Source organism: Biomphalaria glabrata, chromosome 9 (assembly GCF_947242115.1).
Source record: "Biomphalaria glabrata chromosome 9, xgBioGlab47.1, whole genome shotgun sequence".
Classification (NCBI taxonomy): Eukaryota; Metazoa; Mollusca; class Gastropoda; family Planorbidae; genus Biomphalaria; species Biomphalaria glabrata.
The window spans coordinates 28,779,712-28,802,935 of NC_074719.1; the positions used below are offsets into that span (position 1 = coordinate 28,779,712).

The window sequence follows — 23,224 nt, forward strand, 5'->3', positions numbered from 1 at the left end:
TCCTTCAATAAATATTACAATGAACCATACAAAATTAAAAAAAAAAAAAAAGATTCTAGAATAAAGCAAAAGTATTGCAATTTTCAAAAATATGCATTAATATAGTTTTAAAGAATTTGTTGCATTTAGAGAATTTGATGCAATTTTGAGAGAAAACCCATGAAGAACTAAAAGTAAATTTCTCTGTACAACAAGACTTCATTGAGACACTAGAACTTAAGTTTCCTTGCCTAATTATTTTTTAGTATATTTGGTATTGTCACTATAGATCAGTTTAAAAGCATACACAAAATCTGAGGACTTACTATTAGTTCAATATTTATATGTTCATGAATATAACTGCTTCAAATGTTCACCCAATTGTTTAGGTAAATGTTCCTTTAGCAGACATGTGTTAGACTCAAGCAGCACATTAGTTTTCATTAGCAGTATAACAAGTGGTGTTCAACTGAATATTAAGCAAGTCATCCTGGATTCATGCTAATTTTACTGATGCATCATATGCACCCGAGTCTTCTTACCTGTTGTGTAGAGCTTTGTGATTTAGCTTTCCTTACTCGGCTTTTACAGGCATCCAGGTCAAGTCTTTTGGTCTCTAAAATCTTTTTTTCTTTCTGTCAAATACAAATCAACAAATAGAAGGTTTCATGATATATGGTAGTGAATTGTAAAGAAACAATTTGAAGGCTTCATGATGTTTAGTAGTGAATTCTAAAGCAACAATTAGAAAGTATCATAATGTTTAATAGTGAATTCTAAAGCAACAATTAGAAGGTTTCATGATGTTCAGCAGTAAATTCTAAAGCAACAACTAGAAGGTCTCATTATGATTGAATTCTAAAGCAACAACTAGAAGGTCTCATTATGATTGAATTCTAAAGCAACAACTAGAAGGTCTCATTATGATTGAATTCTAAAGCAACAATTAGAAGATTTCATGATGTTCATCAGTGAATTCTAAAGCAACAATGATACTTAAAAATAACTATCTTAATTCTTTTTTTTTTTCACAAAATGCATTAACTAACATTTATTTCTAATTTATTTTGAGCAATCACACTGAAACAACTATATGAATATATAGTGTTGTCACAATCAAAATAATAAGTAATCCAAAAAGTGCCCATGAATTTAATAAAACAATTATAGTGTTTCCTTTTTGAATGAATTATTAAAAAAAACAAGACATTAGCATTATAGTGTTCCTTGGAAGTCAGTCACAACAACAAATTTACCAATATGGTTTTCATATCTCCTTCCAAAAAGTTGGACAGAGGTTGAAGGAAGTTGTTGACAGTGCTGGTAACAAAGTCTCTTTCTGCATTGCCAATCTGAATTTGAGACTGACCACACTTGACAAGTGCATTACCTAGGGATGGAAATATCCATCAGACATACAACAGTGACAATAGGCACACACACACAACATTTTAAAAGAAAAGAAGTAAAAAAAAAAAAGCTAATAGATAGTTACCATCAACTTTGTTATTCAAGATTATACACTTTAGAAAATATCTATAGATCTAACATTGAAGTGTTTACCAGACTGAGCATCACTAATGTTAATGTGCATCAAAAGTATATTGGAATTTGACCATAGGATTTAGCACGCTGGATAAATTCTTATTTATTAGAAATGTTTTTGTTAAAATTCATTTTAATAATGGGAAAATAGTAACTTTAAAAAATATTTAAAATAAAAATAAATACATAACTGTAATAATTCCCACTAAAAGCAAAGACTTTTCCTACTAACCATATGAAGTTCCAGGACCAAAGTCATTTCCTGCTTCAACCATTGAATTGCCTAGAATCTCATACTGTGTAGTTCTATCTTTTTTTTTCTTATCCAGTTTCTCATAGAGTAAATCTTCCATACGAAGATCTAAATATGGAAGTACGAAATCTTATCATTTAAACAGGGACAAATATATTGATACAGCTATATTGAAATCATAACCAATGTCTACAACCAATCTTAACAAAACAAACCATTCAGCACTCCTTATAAAGAAGTAAAGAACTCAACATGTACTTGCAATAAATAGAAACAATTCACAAGAAACACATGAACATTAATAAAAGCCAGACAAACTTTTGTGGTGGAAAAATGAAATGAAACAATAATTAGAAGAAATATGTGCACACAAAATGTTCAAACTGATATTTATCAAATGCTAAAAAAAATTTCTTGATCTATTTTGAGACTAATTAATAGACTTTACTTGACATATTAAAACTTGAGATGGAATACTTACTAGGATTGGGTTGTAGTAAGGTATCTGTGTGTTTTAAAAGAATTTCTGACCAGTATTTCGTTTTATCTGATCTCTGCATCAAATTTTCAAAATGAGCATCTAATTCTGTTTTCTCTGCAGTGCCAAGTTTCTCCTCTGTGAACTAAATAAACAGACAAAAATATCTGAAGGTTAAAGGATTAACAAAAACATCTGAAGGTTAAAGGATTAACAAGAAACATCTGAAGATTAAAGGATTAACAAAAACATCTGAAGGTTAAAGGATTAACAAGAAACATCTGAAGATTAAAGGATTAACAAAAACATCTGAAGGTTAAAGGATTAACAAGAAACATCTGAAGGTTAAAGGATTAACAAAAAACATCTGAAGGTTAAAGGATTAACAAAAACATCTGAAGGTTTTAAAGGATTAACAAAAACACCTGAAGGTTAAAGGATTAACAAAAACATCTGACGGTTAAAGGATTAACAAAAACATCTGAAGGTTTAAGGATTAACAAAAACATCTGAAGGTTAAAGGATTAACAAAAACATCTGAAGGTTAAAGGATTAACAAAAACATCTGAAGGTTAAAGGATTAACAAAAACATCTGAAGGTTAAAGGATTAACAAAAACATCTGAAGGTTAAAGGATTAACAAAAACATCTGAAGGTTAAAGGATTAACAAAAACATCTGAAGGTTAAAGGATTAACAAAAACATCTGAAGGTTAAAGGATTAACAAAAAATATTGAAGATTTAAGCTGAAACAATCTGTTACTGTTGGGACAAGCTTTTGATACAAATGCAACAATGGATTAGATTATGTGACTTGCAGGAAGACTGGGAGACAGCAGGAAAGATTCAAACTTGGGACCTACACAACGATAGTCTTGAAACCTTAAACCACATAAATGGCATAATCATGAAAGTTAATAGATCTGAGTATTACTTGACTATATAGACATGTCTATAATAGTATTTAAGATTTATGATTTTTATTTTAAATATTCAGATAGCCATACCAGGCACTGATGTTGAAACGTAAAATATTGCAGACATATTTGAGCATGGTAAAACATTGAAATTTTTTTTTCAGTCACTAAAGGAGGATATTTATCTTAGTAATCTTAATCTTTGTTGCCCTTTTTTGATGGTTTAATCAATTTTTGTAGTTAAATTTAATTTGTCTTAGACGGTATTGAGCTATTTAAAAGTTTAGACTTTAAATGTTTTATCCAGCTCCAGAAACACTAGATCATTTTCCTTCTTTTCCTTACAAAAGTTGAATATTCAATCAATTCATGATCTGAAAACCATGACATAATTCAAGGACTGTTTTCTTCAAAATAGAAATGAAAACAAAGAATTTTCTTTTTTTTTTCACATTTAATATTACAAATTATAATTAGAGTATGCTTCAATGTTGTTTTAGTTTCTCTGTGATGATCAATTATGCTTGAGCTTTCAAGGAGAGCTGCATCATCTGACAACTAAATAAATAAATAAATATCTGATTGTAGACAAAATTTAAAATATATAGGATGGCATTGTCTAAGCTTTTATTGCTGGGATTTAATCAAAGCAAAGTTTACAAACTTTGTACAAGTAAAGATCATTCAGTTCAAACATTGAAACAAGTTTGTCTAAGCATGAAAGTAATGATACAGGTTTATAATCATGTTCATTTCCATTGGTTTCACAATCTTTGGTACAGGTACAATTATGGACAACTTTCACACAGAGATAGTATTTCAAGGTTGAGTAATGAAGTGGAGAAATTGCTAAAGAAGGTTAAGCTAGTTGCTCAGCATATATACTGTAAGTTTTAGAATTTGTCTGTTTATCCCATCAGACCATACCAACATGGCTTTAGGAAATATAGATCATGTGAAACTCAACTAATAGGACTAATTGATGATTTTTCAAAAGGTTTAGATAATAGTGAGCAAATAGAGATGCTATATTATTAGATTTTTCCAAGGCTTTTGACAAAATTCACCACCATAGTGTGCTTAAAAAATTTAAATATTTTGGCATTGATGTCCATTGCATCAGTGGATTAAAGATTTTCTGATAGGGAGAGAACAAACTGTAATAATAAATGGCTCTAAATCAACACCAATAACAGTAAACTCAGGAGGCGTACCTCAAGGAACAGTCTAGGTCCACTACTAATTTAATTTACATGATTTACCAAACTGCATTAGTTCAGGAACAAAAGTCAGATTATATGCAGATGATTGCATAATATATAGAACAGTAAAAACAACACAAGATATATGTGAAGAAACAAGTCCTTTTAAGTATAAACTGCCTTTTATTGTGATGCATTCAAACATAACATATTTACAAGGCTAACATTATCTATAGATGACCAACTCCACTAGAAGACTTCCTTCTGCATATTTTCAACACACTTGTTACTTCCCGCAAGTCCCCCAACTCTCCGATAAACAACACTTGACCACACATAGTAACCGTGTCACAACAACATAGAAATTTTACAAAGAGAATTAGATGAATTACAGAAATGGGAATCAAACTGCAGCATGTCTTTCCACCCAGAAAATTGTCAGTTATTAAGACTAACAAAAAAAAAAAAAAAAACTAAAACAAATAAAATCCACTTATCTTATTCATGGTAAACCAGTAACACAGACTAAAAACGCAAAATACCTAGGTATTATAATAAATGAATAACTGTCATGGAATCTCCATATTGATGAAACTCAAAAATCAAACAAAGCATTAGCGTTTATTAAAAGAAATTTCTATAAATCAAATAAGAACATATTTAACTAAAATGTAATTTAACCTTGGTTATGCCAATAATAGAATATATATGCATCCTCTGTTTGGGACCCCCCAACTCAAGCAAACATTAAGGAACTGGAACAGACACAAAATCGAGCAGTGAGATTCATAACAAACGACTATTCACATTCACGTTTTTGTAACACCTTTAGTAAAATCACTAAATTTAGAAAGTCTTTAGGATAGAAGACTCAAAAGTAAAGTAGCAATGATACATCAAACACTGAACCATAATCTTTAAATCCCACAAACCTCCATGACATTTATTATAACATTTAATAGTAGATCTAGTATTAGTAGTAAATTTCTATCTCACAAAGCTGATTTATGAACTTTACTTGTTTAGAATGTAAATATTGAAGGAAATAAACAAATTATCGGGTCTTGAGCTTCAAGAAATGTCAGAGTGACCCAGAGAGGTGTTGACAAAATAGTGGTGTTGTGATGGCAAAAAATAACAAAATATTTTAAAAGTGGGATCAAAATCGTATCAAAAAATGTTTTTTCAAATGCGCTTTAAAATTCATCACAATTTGTGCGAAGGTGTTTAGTACACAAAAACTATTGGAATATATGCAGAATATTAGCCTTTACAAAGCCTGACGTTTTTATTTTTGTTCACAAAATTTTTCTATATAGACTATCACCAAAACTGCCCATGGCCATTATTTTCTTTGTTAAATAGCATTTTCCACTTTATAAGCACCAAGTACGACTTACAGCTATAAAACTTGGTAGAATTATGGCCAGGCATGTAATCTAATATGAAAAAAAAAAATTAACCTTTGTTCTCTATCCTAACTTCTGTATTGGTGAAAACAAAAAGTGAGATTTTCATTATAAGTAAAAAAAACGTAATTAACTTTAAAAAAAAATCCTCATTAAGCATTAAGTCGGCCATTGTCTAAAGTAATTGATAACACAACTTTAAAACTTCTCACATTTCATTCAAAAGTGTAATAAATTTCCAAGTGCAAAAAAAAACATCAAAATACGCAATCTCTAATTATCGGTCGTTTTTCTTCTGCGCTTCTGTTTTTTTTCACATAGCTATACTATAATATATATATATATATAATCTTTAATTATTCTTTATATATCTACAAAAAATACATCTAATCTAGAAATCTAGATTAGTAGATAGAATCTAGTAAAATCTAGATCTAGTTAATAAATCATTTAATGAGACTACATTTAGTTTACACAAAATCAGGATTTCTAAGTTACAGTAATGAGTTAAGTTGAGTTTAGTAAGTAGGTTCCATTGCATTGTGAATGATTGTGATCATTTTGAAGTTTTTATTGAAGTACCTAATGATAATCATAATGTGACATAATCATTATATTGTCTATTGTATTATTGTCAATATTGACATAGATCTATAATCTATTTTAGTATTTATTTAATAATTTTATTGATAATCACTCAGTCACAGTGTAATCACCTGAACTGCTCTGTTAAAAACTGTAGAAGCTCCCCCTGCAACCTTTTTAAACTTGGCATTAAGTGAATTTAAATCCATTTCAAACTCCTTGTTAAATAGATCAATTTAAACAACGAAACTTGTCTCTTTTTTTTCTGCCTAGCTAGACTAGATTCAATATCTAGATCTAGTTTGTAGTCTAGATATCTAGAACTACTGTATAATTTAAGAATGAGTAAAATCAATAGTTTTGACGTGCCTATCTGCCGAATGAAAAGTCACTTCCGTATTCCTCGGACAAAAAATATTTGACCCGAAAATAATTGACCCGAAATGAAAATATATGGATTTTTTTTCTAGTTTTTGTAAATAAAAGTAGATCTAGATCTAGATTTATAAAACTTATAGGAAAATAATGATTTATATATATATATATATATATATATTTAGTCTACATGAAACTAATTACTTTCATATTTTGAAGTTTTCAACACAAAAATAATTTATAACATTGTTGTCATTGACTACTTGTCAGGCATTGTATTGTTTGAAAATGGCGTATCATAATAATGGACTCTGATGGAAGACCACAACAGTAACTGTTTTATGTAGATGAAATCAAATTGTGTTGATATTAATACATTTTGTGATAGAAAGACAATAAAAATATTTAGATCAAGATTTATATATAGATCTAGATCTATGGCTCTAAATTTAAAATGTCTGGATTTTATTATTTAAAATTTAATATTATTAAATTTTTAGAAATTTGAAATTAGGTTACTGTAACTGTAGACTTAGAATGTTACTATCTGCTAGACTAGATTTGGATCATTATTTATACTTTATAAGCTTTTACATATCTAAATATTATACATTTTCTAAACAATCAAATATACTAAAAAGTTTGTTTTACCGGCTTCTTTTATGTTGAAATAAATTCAAATAGATTAAAAAATATGCTATATGCATATTATTATTGTTTGTGTGTAAGCTATAAATTAAAGTGTCAGAAATGATTTCTAGTTATCAATTATAGTGATTTATATAGTCACAAAGCTATACTGGCAGTTAATTAGGTAGAACAATATGCAGTATATTGTATTGCCTAGCATATCTCTGCAACTTGCTGTTCAAAAGGTATGTGTGCTGGGCTGTCATTTGGCTGTCTTGATGGTCCTGGGTTCATATACACTACCTGCTACCAGTCCCCATCATCCTGCTGGAGGTTTGGGCTAGAAAGTAGATTATCTTCAACTCTGAAGGAACATCTGAAAACATGTAGAACATTTTTGTTACAACTTTTTGCATATAAAGATTATTCCCTTACATAAACTTTGTGTACTTCATAAGAAACAAAATAAGAGATCTAGATTACTCTGGTAAAGCCATTTTATGCTTTTCTAATTCTGACAGTTTAATTCTTTTGATTTTGCTTTTCAAAAGCTTCATATAAAGTAACCAAAGAATTAATGACAATAATAGATTTAAGTTTATCTAATTACAAGAAGTTGAAGAGATGATAAGAAGTTATAATAAATTAATACTGCAGTGTCAGTAAACTGTTTATTTTATTTCAGGATTCAAGTAGAATGATGAATAAATTAAGATGTGAAGCTCTGTGTCAACATCCTCATTGTTGGTTTGTGCATGATCAACATGGTGTGGATGTACCGACAAAGTCTCATTCTTCAAATAGGCCTATAGAAACAGGTCACATATCAAACTGATATTGTTGTTGTTGTTTTTTTAAATAAAAAATATATTTATTTATTTTAAACAGTGAATGAAAAGATAGTATTGATTATATCCAACCCACCCAAAGTAACTTAGTTATATATTTCTGAAAAGATTTACCAACACAGAGTATCCAAAACCTATTGGCTGATTATGGTATCCATGAATGCAGCTCTAATCTTCATGATTCAGTTTCAAAAAATATGATTTGGAAATTATCTTTGCATACCTTCAAGCAAGAGACTCCAATAAAATCAAGGTATCATAAATTGGATGGGGTTTTTCTTACATAGAAAAAAGTCTTTATATTCATTATTTGAATTAATGACAGTGTCACGGAAGAATGTGTGTTTGTATGTATAATCTAGTTTTACACTCTGCGTGAATGACCAGAAGTGTGTTTGTTGGCAGAGAGTGGTTAGACAGAGTCCAGCTTGTGTGAGATGCCGTAAAGATTATTAAAGTTTATGTGTTTGATCGAGTGTTACTTGTTTGTTTATAAATACAGCTGAACCAGGAACACCTAGATGTATCGAGACCTAAGGTAGTTTGTACCCAGTTATAAGTAGATAGAGTTATATAATAGGAAAGCTGTGACAGACAGAATATAAAGAAATACAATAATACACACAGATTTCTTGTCAGTATTTAAAACAAAAATTATTTGCCAAATTATTTATCATGATGATTAAATGACTTTGAACATTGTTGTCTGTAAATCTTCTAGGATTGATGAAAGAGCTTAATTCAATACATCTAGGCATGTCTGTAATTCATAAGAGAAGACAAGATACCAAACATGTCTTAAATTACATAAACATATGATATAATTGTATGTACTTATTTTCAGGTACAACTCAACAAATCCAAATTTGGAAGAATATGGACAGAGCTACTTCCCTTTTACAAATCATATGAATCATTTAAAGACATTTGATACAGACTTTCTAAATATAGACAGAACATCAAAACAGTATATCTGGGTTTCCAATTCAAATGAAAAGCTCCAGAAAAAAAATCAGTAAAATACATTTTACTTTTTCCTGTACTAATAATAATTAAAAAAAAACAACAACTATCAAAAACATTTTAATAACTGAAAATAAGTAAATTTAAAAGATCTTAAAATATTACACTGACCAAGCATTTCCAACTATTTAATTTATTTTAAAACATGACCAAAAAAATATAAAGTTAAAGGTGATTAGATTTGCTACAAATTTTGCAGTGTACAAAAGCTTGCTAGGTAAACTCAATTTTTGAAAAATTAAATATAGGCCTACTTTTAATAATGAATTTATCATAACCACAGTCATTTTTTTTTAAACTTTATTTGGATAGATTATCATCATTGAAAGATAACTCTCACACTTCATTAAATACAGCTGACAAAAGTGTCACAAAACTTTTTCTACCCCTAGAGGAAATTCATGCCAAACAAGGAAGTCCCGTCAAGGTTTGTTCCTTATATTTTACATAAAATAATTAATGTCACTTAAACTAAATATCATCTTGTAGATGTGCATATTAAATTTAACAGGTTTATTTTTTTGTTTCTTATTCTAGCACATTAAAAAGGTCAGAAAGTTTAATCTTCTGCCTAATACAGCACAGAAACCAAAAAGCTCTTCAAAGAATAAGTGAGTAAAGTATGAAAACAAATGAATTAAGTTTGAATAGTGTCTTGATTGAAGAACATGGTGAAGAGAAATTTTTGAATTTTCAGTAGGTCAATCCAATGACCCTAGTCCCAAAGTCTACAGCAACATCTTTGTATTTTCAGAAGGTCAATCCTGTGACCCTAGTCCCAAAGTTTGCAAAAACATTTTTGTATTTTGAGAGGGTCAATCCTGAAAACAAAGAAAAAGAATAAGAAGGTCAATCCAATGACCCTAGTCCCAAAGCTTGCCTAAACATCTTTATATTTTCAGAAGGTCAATCCAAGGACCCTAGTCCCAAAGTCAACAGAAACATCTTTGTATTTTCAGAAGGTCAATCCAATGACCCTAGTCCAAAGTCTGCAAATAATCTTGTTTAGGCGATACAACAGATTTCCTCTGTTTGAAATAAAAAGACTTTCATTCTCCAAATAGAAACATAAAACACAATAGAACTTCATTTCAATAACAGATTCACAAAGTAGACTTAAAATGAAGCTCCTAACTTATTGACTGACCCCACTTATTGCCTTCCCTTATATTTATATCCTTTCTGAAATTAGCTTCTCCAACAGACAAGAAAGGACCAGAACCTTTTTTTATAAATTGCTGTTGTTTCTCAGACTGTGAACATGCTGTTTATTTTTTATACACTATATATATATTATATTATTATATATATATAAACATTGACACTTATGTGAAAGGTATATAAAATATACATGATGTCTGCTAGCAAGAAAACTAATGCTGTACCAGTGCTGCAATCAATCTTTATATTGACTTCATCTTTTTTTGCTTTACAGCATTGATCAAAAAGTATTATCCAGAAACAAATCAACTGTTAGTGTAGAAAACACAGCAGGCCATGGACACCTTTTACTTCAAATAAATCATAAAGACACAACAAATGTATCTATAGAGACTTTAAATTCAAATCAAGGAAATCTAGCCCTGCTTGAAAATCAAAGAGAAATAACCCTGCCATCAGTTAACTCTCTTGTACCAGTGTTACCTCTTGAGTCCAACCTACAGCTTTCCAACAAAAACAGTAAGTTCGCTTTTATTTATTGTGCCTTCACAAAGTGTTTTTAATTTATCAATCATGAGAACTGATAGGGCAAGAAATAATTTTAAGAAATTTATTTATTTATTAATTAATTGATTAATATTAATTATTTCTTTCATGAAAGTTTTTACAAAGAATTAAATGTAACTACAAAAATATTCTTTACCTGTTACAAAAAAGCCCTAAGATATTTTTTATATCTACAACTATTGACTATCATAGTCATGTTCACAATGTCACCTTCAACTTTATTATATTAATGTATCATTTTAAGTGGAGATTTTCCACTCTGCATTTATTGTGACATGAAAAAATTAATTTTAAATTATTTTTTACTTTCATTTTTTAAAGGCTTCACATTAAATGTTAAGTAGCATTCAATAAATAAAGAGTCATTTTGTACAGTTATAAAATATTAAAACAACAAATTTACATAAATATATACATATATATATATTTTTTTATTTCATATGTCAAATAATATGAATGCTCTTAATTATGTTTAATTTTGTGCAGAAATCTCTGTATTTTAGTTTCAACTTTGTTAAAAATCTCATATATTTTTTTATATTTCAGATAGACAGTTAACTGTGCTTCAGCCATCAACAAAAATTTCTTCCATTTCACTTGGTCTTCCTGAACTGCCATCTGGTGTCAAAATCACAAAACCATTTTCTTATAAGAAAAAGGACCTAAATTTTACATTAGGTCTATAGTTTACCTACTTATTGTATGCTACAGCTCTAATTAGTTATGTGTGCATCTCCATTCTCAATCTTAATAATGTAATCCATGCTATGATATATACAAGTCATAGTTAACGCTTCTAGGACAGAAATAATAATAGTAGAGCTTTGAAATTTCCTTTCATTTTATACTAGTTCTCATACATAATAGAGAAAATTATTATTTCAAGTTAAATTCATTTTTTAAAAAATACTTTTCCTTAGGTCCTGTATTAAGTGCACTCTCCACACTAAGAAGTGATGAAAGTACTAGCAACAGAGAAGACAAAGTCGATTTTCCGCAAAAAGATTTTACAATTCAAGAGGTAGGCTTTTAACATTTATGAGATGATGCGGCTGACCTATTGGCCTATTCTGGTTTGACAAAAAAGATGAAAGGCCATGATAGTTCCAACCACAAGATTGGCTAGCCAGTGCTTCTAACAGCCAATCAGATTAATTTTTTTTTTAAAGTTAGCTTATATAGTGCTTAGTGAAAACTTCAATATGTCAGAAAGTGAAATAGATGAAAGCATACTCACTGATTCTGATTTTAGTGATTGATCGCCCTAATAATAATCAGGGCAGTAATGAGGAGGGCTTTAAATCTAGGTCTACACTAGTAACACTTCTAGATCTAGTAATGTTGATGATGCCCATCCATGGTAAGATGGTTAATGGTTTAGAGTTAGGAATGAGGAGCTGGATAGAGAAGACCCATATCAGTTTTTGGTTACTGGTAAATATGCCCCGAGGGATTAGCACCCTGTACACTGTTGTATGCTTTTTTAATTATCAATTTAGTTAAGATATTAGTTGTAATAAATATGATGCCAAATTTCTGACCAACAAACAGATCACATGAAGATGTCTGAGTCATAAATTGGTGACTGTCACTGTGGCCAAAATGAAGGCCTTTATTTCCATGATATAGTAGGGGGGAGGAGGAAAAGTCTCTGAAGGGTCTCCACCTTGTTTCCCTAAACTCAAGTAGCAGGACTTAGTCAGGCCTTGTTTCCCTAAACTTAAGTAGCAGGACTTAGTCAGGCCTTGTTTCCCTAAACTCAAGTAGCAGGACTTAGTCAGGCCTTGTTTCCCTAAACTCAAGTAGCAGGACTTAGTCAGGCCTTGTTTCCCTAAACACAAGTAGCAGGACTTAGTCAGGCCTTGTTTCCCTAAACACAAGTAGCAGGACTTAGTCAGGCCTTGTTTCCCTAAACACAAGTAGCAGGACTTAGTCAGGCCTTGTTTCCCTAAGGCCTGAAACTTCTTAAAAACCTCTTTCATTTTTATTATTTTTTGTGTGTGTAAATTTTTGTGCATAGATTATGTAAATTAGCTTTACTAATTTTAAAAAAATGTTAGTATTTCAGTTGGATTCTTTAAGATTATATTAGTTCATTCATTTCTCTTCAATAATAATAATATTTTGTATATGTAAAATAATTGGTTTAATTTTTATTAATGTTTTTTGTACTAGAAGTGCTCAGTCTGTAAATAGTGCTCCGTCTTCTTGGCACCAAATGTGCTAAAAGTCACTGTCTCAAAAGGGTTAATAATCATTCATTGCTACAAATATAACATAGAGTTTAAATATCAGTGTCTCAACAGATTTTAGGAGAGTGTAATTCTAATTAAAATTGCATTTAATTTAAAGCCAAAAGTTTAAGTTGAAATAGACATTAAGTTGGTTTGTTTAACATAATTTTTTAAATGTTAATTTTACTTTTTTATGAAATGTGTATTTGAAAAAATGTTTGTCAGGCTATACTAATGTTTTCTCTATCAACTTTCCCCTCAAATTTAGGTTTGCCAATGCACTGCACAATCACCTGTACGTTCAGTTTCTGTCTATTTACCTGATCCATCTGTTCAATCATACATAGTGACACAAAAGATAACTTCCCCAGATAAAAAAGAATCCAATGAACATGCTTCAAATAAACAGATGCATGAAACATTTGGTAATCAAGTTTATTAGCTACATTATTGAATCAACCATTTCTTTTGTAACTTTATTCATTTAAAGTTCATTACTACTGTAGGGGTCATCAGATGTTTCATATTAGTTAATATATATATATATATAGGCCTATATATATATATATATATATATATATATATATATATATATATATATATATATATATATATATATATATATATATATAAAGAGTCCATGTTCCTATCTCTTTTTTTGGACAATTTTTTAATGTATTTGATTTTGCTTCAACTGATTTCAGTTTTATGTTATACATAATTAATATTATAATTAATAAATAATGTTATTTGCTTTATTTATTGCTTTTTTTTATTTTATTTTATTACAAGAATCGAATTCTAAAGTTTAATCACAGGTTACCATATATACAGGTTACTAGTACCAGCACTTATCAGAAATGAATTTACTTTGTTTTAATTGTTGACTTTCTTCAGATAACAAAAGAACTCTTACACCAATGGAAACTATATCAATATATTCCAATCCAAACAGTGCAATATCTCCTGACAAAATATTTGAAAGTGGTATGTAACTATTCTATACTAAATATTATTACTCTAATTAGTGCCTATGTCCCCACACTATGCTCGCTTCAGGAGGACAAAGACAAGTTCTATGAAGACCTCAAAGAAGCCATTGCGAACATTCCTCAAAAAGAACATATGATCCTTCTAGGTGACTTCAATGCCAGAGTAGGATCAGATCACACTACCTGGCCAGACTGCCTTGGGCTTTTTGGAATCGGAAAGATGAATGAGAACGGACAAAGACTGCTTGAATTCTGCACATACCATAAGCTCTGTATTACCAACACATACTTCAGAACAAAACCACAGTACTGTGTCTCATGGAGGCACCCTAGGTCTGGGCACTGGCACCAGCTGGATATGATACTGACACGAAAAAAAGGACATTGGAAATATACTGCTGACACGTAGCTACCAAAGCGCGGATTGTGATACTGATCATACTTTAGTGTCCTGCCGGACAAGACTGCTGCCAACTAAGATCCACACATCACAGGGAAAAAGAAAATCACGCCTGAATCACTAGCACAAAAAAACCTGATCTTTGCACCGAATTTGAGAACAAATTAGAGGAAGCTTTTAAAAACTTCTCTGTAACTGAGGTAGAAAAAAGCTGGACGTTTATGCGTGATACAATCTACCAAACATCATCACTGGTCTTTGGAAACAAAACCAAGAAAAGCGAAGACTGGTTTGAAGCTAGTCTACCAGAAATGGAAACTGCCACTACGAACAAGAGAGCAGCCATGCTAATCTACAAGAAGGATTCCACCCCAAGCAACTTAAAAAGGCTCAGAGTTGCACATAACAATGCTCAAAGAGTAGCGAGACAGTGTGCTAACAAATACTGGCAGGAGCTATGCGAAGATATTCAATCTTGTGCCGACTGTGGTAACATAAGAGGACTATATGAGGGCATGTGTGCTCCGCTCAAGTCAAAAGATGGCTCAATCATCTGTGATCGTGCGCTGCAAATGGAGCTATGGGTAAAACACTATGCAGAACTCTACCAGATTGAAAACGCCATCTCACCAAATGCTGTTTCCAGCTTCTCATCACTTCCAGTTTTGATGGAATTAGACGAAACGCCCTCAGTAAAGGAGCTGTGCATAGCCATTGACATGCTTGCACATGGGAAAACACCCGGAGGAGATGGCATTCCTGCTGAAGTCATTCAGGCTGGAAAACATGCCCTAATCAAACCACTCCATGAACGCCTAAGCTTGTGCTGGGAACAAGGAATGGTCCCCCAGGAATTGAAAGACTCCAACATAGTTACAATTTATAAAAATAAAGGCGACCGCTCTGATTGTAACAATTACAGAGGCATCTCACTGCTTAGCATAGTCGGAAAGGCTTTTGCTAGAGTATTATCCAGAGTCGCAGTGTGGCTTTAGGGCAGGTAGATCTACAACAGATATGATTTTCTCACTGCGGCAGCTACAGGAGAAGAGCAGAGAACAAAAGCAGCCCCTCTTCATAGCATTTATTGATTTGACCAAGGCCTTTGACCTTATTAGCAGAAGCGGTTTGTTTGCTGTACTAGAGAGAATCGGCTGCCCAAATAAGTTAAGAAAACTAGTGTCAGCTTTTCACGAAAATATGCAGGGCACTGTTCAGTTCTTCCTCCAGACCATTTTCCATCAAAAGCGGTGTAAAACAAGGATGTGTACTGGCCCCTACACTATTTGGCATCTTCTTCTCAGTCGTACTAACCAGTGCTTTTAAATCCCTGGAAGACGGAATATATATCATTAGCAGATCCGATGGAAGGCTCTTTAACCTGGCACGTCTTAAAGCCAAAACGAAAAGGCGTCGTATCTTGATAAGGGAGCTGCTGTTTGCCGATGACGCGGCACTCGTATCTCACTCACAAGGAGGTCTACAGAAGCTAGTGAACGCCTTAGCAGCTGCTTGTCAAGAGTTTAGCCTTACTATAAGTCTCTCCAAGACCGAAATCCTGGCACAAGACGTCGCAGAAATACCTATAATACATACTGGGAACCACACCCTTTCAGTGGTGCAGGAATTTACTTACCTGGGTTCAACAATTGTCAGTAACCTAGACTTAGACATCGAGCTGACAAAAAGGATAGGAAAAGCTACCACAGCATTGGCAAAACTCTCCAAGCGCGTCTGGGAAAATAGTAAATTGACCACAGCGACCAAAATTCTTGTCTACAACGCCTGTGTTGTGAGCACTCTCCTTTATGGCAGTGAAAGCTGGTCAACATACATGTACCAAGAGCACAGATTGAATAGTTTCCACTTGCGCTGCCTGAGACGCATAATGGGCATCTCTTGGAGGGACCATGTCTCCAATCAGGAAGTTTTGAGATTGGCCAATATGAACAGCATGTATGCTCTCCTGACACAAAGAAGATAACGCTGGCTCGGACATGTCACCCGCATGCCAGATGGTAGAATCCCGAAAGATATCTTATATGCTGAGCTTGTGGAAGGAGTCAGACCCAAGGGCCGCCCAAGACTAACATATAGAGATGTCTGCAAGCGAGACATGAGAGCCACAGGCATCAGCGAAAGTATGTGGGAAAACATAGCCAAAGACCGGAGTGCATGGAGACAGACTGCGTGCTGGGACAACCCTTGCTGAGAACAAAAGAATTGAAGCGGTCTTAATCAAGAGGGAAAAAAAAGAAAGCTGCCCTGCCCGCTAGCCCTAAATCAGAGGCATACACATGTACGAATTGTGGCAAAGTCTGCCGTTCTAGAATTGGCTTGATTAGTCACACCAGATTCTGCCCCGTCTCAAGATTAAGCCAAAACCAGTGACTCATTTGGGCGCATCCATTGCCTTTCGAGACAAAAGAAGCCATATATATATATATATATATATATTGTTATAAACCTGGTGGTGGCACAGATGGGGGTAGTGGTGTGTGTGTAGTCAGCCGACGCAAATCGCCCCAGGCCAGCGCTAGACGAGCGGTCAACCGTGACGAGCTACGACGGTCAGCCGAGACGAGTGTCAACATGACGGTTCGGGAAGGATCGCCGTCGTGAACAGAGCTCAGGAGCGTCACGAGGAATGTAGTCATGTGACGAAGCTAGAAACGTCGAGCGATGTTCCGTCCGTTTCTAGAAGGCCAGCAGGGACCCTATATAAAGAGCGGGGGTGTCACAGTCAAGACGGTTCACGACAGAAGGTCCACTACAGCCCGGTCGACTACAGCACAGTTCAACGGTGTGGTTCTGTACGAAGCATTACGACGGTTTAGTGCGGAGTACTGTCAAGTACAGTTGAGACGACTGGCGCCTTGATCTTGGTCTGTGATCAAGTCCGACACAACGAGCCTAGTGTGTGAAGTCAGTCCTGAACTGTTGAACCCAGTGCAAGCCCGGAACGAGACGGAGAGGCCAGTGCAAGAGTTGATACGGCGGTACGGTGTTATCGGAGAGATATTTGTACAGTGTACGTTTTGACAATTGTACAGTATTGGCTCAGATTTATTCAACTATTAAACTGTTACGTTATTTTGGAGCCCTGATTTGTCAAGTTCTTTAAGTTGGTGGTGTATTGTGCAGTTTGTAGAGAGACTGGATAGTGAAATTCGTAACAATATATATATATATATATATATTATATATATACTTTATGAAATAACGTGTGCATATATTGAAACTTACCATTTTACATACTCTAAATGCAGGCCTACATGAAACTGAACAATACTTTGAAATAAACTGTTCACAACTAGTGATAAAATGAGACTCATTTATAAACCAGCCCTAGACATTTAGTATGCTATTGAGCTATCACAGAGGAAAAACATTGAACATCTAAACATCCATTTTTTTAGTACTAAATTTTACATTTGTATCTACAACTGATGGTGATCATTTTATCTATAGATATAATAACTTTAAATACAAATAATGACATAGAGGACAGATTAGGATATAATGAGTGCAATCCAATATAAACATTACACAATTTAATGAAGGACTTGGTCTTAAACAATCATGGCACATTTTGAAAACCCTTTGCTAGTTCTGCAGATACTATAGGGGCAATGTCTAACTAATATGTGGCTTAATTGGAGATCATGTTCACACTCAAAATTGATCACAATAATCTATTGTCTGATTGTTTAGATCCTGTTTACATTCTTTCAGCTATAAAATATAGGAGAGAGAGAAAAGAGAAAGCAATAGAAAGAAATGTGAAAGTGATATAATGGAATCCAAAGAAAAATGTAAGAAAGTGAAAAGAAGAAGATTGGGAGAGATTTTAAAATAAATGGAAAAACAAGGTCAAGGACACCATAAAGAAAGATAACTGTATGCCTACTAAATAATAAAAATGTCTTTGTGCTACAAGGGAAAGAACTCAAAATTTTGATTCTACAGTGCTGAAAAGTGCATAAAATTATAAATGGTTTATAAAAATACTTATCTATACCTCTGTATTCTGTATAGTGATTAACCAAAAATACTACAATGGCTGTCTGACTATGAGGTATGTGCTCTGGACTATCATCTCAATGGTCCTGGGTTAGAACCCTGCCCACTGCCATCACAACTGTCCTTTGGAGTTTAAGGCTTGGATGTAATAATCTTCCATTCTGTAGGAACATCCAAAAAAGAAAAGTTAACTCTATCTGGATTCACCTCCAAAACAAGCTGCAATTCTGGTCATTTAATACTTCTTTGTTTACTATTTCTGAACATTTGGGAATTAACTTTTAACTTTGTGTCTTCTGCAGATACAGAAAATGTGTTAATGACAACTGTCAGACCTAGCTCAGTGGCTACCACTTCAACAGGTGCATGGCCTTCTGTCACAGAAGCAGTAGTAGAGCGCACTCTTGCCTCATCTAAGTCGCAGTTCCAATCTAGGTCAGCAACATATTGCACACACAGAGACTTAAAACAAAGTTTCTTTTAATGTGATTTTTGTAACATTCTTTTATCTATTTAGACTTCAACACTAGATAGCAACTTAAGTAAAACAACACTGAATAAGAACTTAAGTATAAAACACTAGATAAGCAGCTCCAAGTATAACTGTCATAAATAATTGTTATTATTACCACTACCTTAACAACTGTTTAAAAACAATTACATATTCTATTTCTATAGCATATATAACAAACTGTGAAGTATAAGCTTACAGCCCTAAAATAATATTTAAGACTACTATTTGCTGTTAATGGACAAAGTTCTTGAAAGACTTATTAAAGTCAAAATAGAATTTTTTTAAAGTCTAGTTGTAACTCTGCACTTGCTCCAATAATTGTGGTGCACACCATTTAGAAGATAGACAAGACAGAATCGCCAGCCTAGAGTAAAAGATAATACTGGGTTCTGCTGAACTGAAAGATAATTGTTGTTCCAAGGTTGTCAATGTTGATGAGCAACTTCCACAACCCATACTTAGACTTAGGTCCTCTAAGACCATTTGGCACATAAAGACAGCAAGCTCTCTCCACAGAGCTCAGTCACAGTCTACTTTCACTGTCCATACTTAGACTTAGGTCCTCCTACACCACTTGACACATAGGGCAGCAAGCTCTCTCCACAAAGATCAGTCATAGTCTACTTTCACTGTCCATACTTAGACTTAGGTCCTCCTACACCACTTGACACATAGGGCAGCAAGCTCTCTCCACAAAGATCAGTCATAGTCTACTTTCACTGTCCATCTCCTCCTTAGATCATTGTCTCTAGTGCCCTATTCATAAAGTTGCTTGCCATAAATAGATTGCAATACTTACCAGGCCCACAAGCCATAAATAGATAGCAATACTTACCAGGCCCACAAGTCATAAATTGATAGCAATATTTACCAGGTGCACTAGTCATAAATTGATGGCAATATTTACCAGGCCTACAAGTCATAAATTGACAGCGATACTTACCAGGCTAACAAGTTAAAAATTGACAGAAATACTTACCAGGCCCATAAGTATTGGTTAAATGAAATGTTACCTTTTTTTTTTCAGCAGAAAGTTAGAAGAACATAAATCTAAGGTTCAAAGTGCTGAAATTCTAAAGATGGCTAAAAGTAAAGGTCAGTCTCCGGCACCACCTCCTCCTTCCCCAGAACTACGCAAACATACAGCACTAGCACTTCAGAATGCTTCTCAGTTGAATGAAGTCACTATTGATACTTTGGAAGAAAATGATGCTCGCACTCTTGCATGAGATGTTATGTTTAAAAATTGGTGATTTGTAAACTGGTTGGGTCAAAGAATTGTATTACAACTATATGACATTAATATCATTTCCATACACATTAAGAGACATTGTAGGCTACATGTTTATCCGATTTGAACAATAGTCTCTTAAGGTTTGGTAATACATTACATTGAGTGTATTGCTTTTTCTTTTAATATTGCAGACATTATTATTTTTAACATGTTACTTTTCAGACAAATTTTTACATATTATAAAATTATTGAGATCATACAAATGTTTTATTGTGACAACTTTTACAACTTGAAATTGTTACCTCCCCTGTTTTCATGATTAACATGCATAGTGCTGATTGACTCACTCAAGCCATAATAACATGAGGGACAGCTATCAACCACAAGCTATTGCTTTTGTTTTGTTGACACCCTTGCCATATCAAATGTTTTGATAGACAACAACTGGCATTTAGATTGCTAGAATTAGTAGTAGTGAAAAACTAGAATGAATTCTGTTCCACAAATATTTCAATCTATTTCCCTAGCAAAGAAGCTGGAGTTTAAATATTGTTTTATTTTCTTGATTATGCTTCAGATTGGTACAAACAAATATGTCTTTAGATTGGTACAAACAAATATGTCTTCAGATTGGTACAAACACATATGTCTTTAGATTGGTACAAACAAATATGTCTTTAGATTGGTACAAACAAATATGTCTTTAGATTGGTACAAACAAATATGTCTTCAGATTGGTACAAACACATATGTCTTTAGTTGGTACAAACAAATATGTCTTTAGATTGGTACAAACAAATATGTCTTTAGATTGGTACAAACAAATATGTCTTTAGATTGGTACAAACAAATATGTCTTTAGATTGGTACAAACAAATATGTCTTTAGATTGGTACAAACAAATATGTCTTCAGATTGGTACAAACAAATATGTCTTTAGATTGGTACAAACACATATGTCTTTAGATTGGTACAAAGAAATATGTCTTTAGATTGGTACAAACAAATATGTCTTTAGATTGGTACAAACAAATATGTCTTTAGATTGGTACAAACAAATATGTCTTTAGATTGGTACAAACAAATATGTCTTTAGATTGGTACAAACAAATATGTCTTTAGATTGGTACAAACAAATATGTCTTTAGATTGGTACAAACAAATATGTCTTTAGATTGGTACAAACAAATATGTCTTCAGATTGGTACAAACAAATATGTCTTTAGATTGGTACAAACACATATGTCTTTAGATTGGTACAAAGAAATATGTCTTTAGATTGGTACAAACAAATACATTATAGAATTAGACAAAAAGCTAGATCTTAGAAGTTGTTTTTGAGTTAAATCTTAAAAATAAAAAAGACATTCTTCTTCAATTCAATAGCTACATAAAAGATGCCAAACATGAAGAATGTCATTTTCATCCTATATTCAACATTTAATAAGATTAAGAAGTCAAGATGTTCTGTATATAAGCATTGGCATATTAAATGTATAATGATAATATTATTTTGCTTTAGAAAAAACAAACTTTGCTGTTCTCTATAGTGATTATCACATAGGCCTAGCTCTTTGTTCATCTATTTTTGTTATTGCTTTGTGCCTTGAAGGCAGTGTGCTCTTATTCTCTACTGATATGCTCAACTTTTTTAATGAGGTTTATGAAGTAATCATGAAGAAGTCGTGTTAAACTATCATGCCAGATCATTTGTTCTGGTTTCCTTTTATGTTCAGCATTAAGAAATAGTCTTAACATTTTGCATGTCTTCTTTCAAAATGAAATGATTTGCTCAAATGTTAGGTTTCGGTTTTTATCAGCATCTTTTTTTTTTAAACTTCACCATACAATTGTTGAAGTTCATACAATTTTAGTAACTGTCAAGTTTATGTTATGGATTGAAGTATTAAGTGATAAAATACATTTTAATTCAAATTTTAGAAAGTTTGATGTGACAATTAGTGTCTTACTGATGAATTGATAACAAAGATTAAAAGATTTGCAAAATTTTTATATTGAAATTGTGTGTATTTTATGTTAGAATGTCTGTATCTAGCAGTTTCTTTATTTGTGCACAAGCAAAATTCATATTTATATGGAATAAACTACCTTAACATAATCCTGAAATAAAAACTCCAATACCTTCCTTAAATCAACTCAACAAGTATCTCTGAATTATAAAAATCAATTAAATGCAATAATATCACTAAGACTAGATTTAACAATCCAAATGAATAAACCAACAAACCCAAATCTAGACTTGTCTTTATACTTTATATATTAACTATTTTAAATCACTATCTTTCAGATTTTTCCAGCATTAAATACTGAATGGAATTTTTTTAGTTACTTTTAGTAGGAAATACTAGTTACAATTTTCACTACGAACAAAGTTAACAGCATGCCTCTTGCTCTTGCCAGATTGGTTAACAAAAGTGAATAATGAACAAAAAAATGTCTTTGTCTAACAATAAAAATGTTGGGGATATTAAGAGACACTTGTTTACAAAAATATTTAATTATCTTCAAAATATTTTACCGAAAAAAAGTTTTAATATTTACAAAAATATTAATTTTAGTACAAAAAATGAGTTTTAATATTTAAACTTAAAACTTTACAGTAGTTTTAGTCAAAAACTAAAATTCACTTGTATTCTATAGTATAACTGGGTGGCCGGTTCTGATTACATAAACTAAAACCCTAATTAATAACTCAAAATCACATTCAGCAATATTTCCATATTATTTTTCTTAGAGATTTGCAGATGCCATTATAAAATATCAGATGAATGAATTCAGCTTCTACTTAGTAAAGGAAATAGTTTTTCTGAACAATGGGACATTCATGTGTAATA

At 32.3% G+C, this 23,224-nt stretch overlaps 2 protein-coding genes across 10 annotated transcripts in view; one reads left to right on the forward strand and one right to left on the reverse strand.

The window, feature by feature from the left end:
* LOC106056742 (endophilin-B1-like) overlaps window positions 1-6,771 on the reverse strand; it is a 31,657-nt gene extending 24,886 nt beyond the window's left edge. For 3 of the 5 annotated variants that reach the window (XM_056042792.1, XM_013213581.2, XM_056042791.1), the window contains exons 1-5: window positions 6,500-6,771; window positions 2,259-2,400; window positions 1,757-1,885; window positions 1,236-1,369; window positions 522-614 (exon numbers count right to left, since the gene is read on the reverse strand). In XM_056042792.1, coding sequence (XP_055898767.1) covers window positions 522-614; window positions 1,236-1,369; window positions 1,757-1,885; window positions 2,259-2,400; window positions 6,500-6,577 — 576 coding nt within the window. In that variant the 5' untranslated portion in view covers window positions 6,578-6,771. The remainder of the gene's footprint in view (window positions 1-521; window positions 615-1,235; window positions 1,370-1,756; window positions 1,886-2,258; window positions 2,401-6,499) is intronic. The other 2 variants (XM_013213583.2, XM_013213582.2) reach the window with 1 other exon arrangement.
* A 15-nt stretch (window positions 6,772-6,786) lies between these two features.
* Window positions 6,787-22,382, forward strand: LOC106056740 (uncharacterized). 5 transcript variants are annotated; one of them, XM_056042783.1, is made up of 14 exons: window positions 6,925-7,086; window positions 7,619-7,759; window positions 8,059-8,191; window positions 8,330-8,474; window positions 9,066-9,236; window positions 9,557-9,671; window positions 9,782-9,855; window positions 10,680-10,924; window positions 11,519-11,650; window positions 11,893-11,993; window positions 13,475-13,631; window positions 14,104-14,193; window positions 18,924-19,056; window positions 20,163-22,382. In XM_056042783.1, exons 3-14 carry the CDS (start codon window positions 8,071-8,073, stop codon window positions 20,362-20,364), a joined length of 1,686 nt encoding a protein of 561 aa, XP_055898758.1. In that variant the 5' UTR covers window positions 6,925-7,086; window positions 7,619-7,759; window positions 8,059-8,070; the 3' UTR covers window positions 20,365-22,382. The 5 variants fall into 5 exon arrangements, with proteins under 5 accessions (XP_055898759.1, XP_013069029.2, XP_013069031.2 ...); XM_056042784.1 differs by lacking the exons at window positions 6,925-7,086; window positions 7,619-7,759 and adding an exon at window positions 6,787-6,843; XM_013213575.2 differs by lacking the exon at window positions 7,619-7,759 and having other exon boundaries at window positions 6,917-7,073.
* Window positions 22,383-23,224: the final 842 nt, after the last annotated feature.

Coding starts and splice junctions, on each gene's coding strand:
- LOC106056740 (XM_056042784.1), top strand. CDS start 8,071: ATGATGAATAAATTAAGATGTGAAGCTCTGTGTCAACATCCTCATTGT. Junction 9,237..9,556: donor AAGCTCCAGAAAAAAAATCA/GTAAAATACATT, acceptor TTATTTGGATAG/ATTATCATCATTGAAAGATA. Junction 19,057..20,162: donor AAGTCGCAGTTCCAATCTAG/GTCAGCAACATA, acceptor TTTTTTTTTCAG/CAGAAAGTTAGAAGAACATA.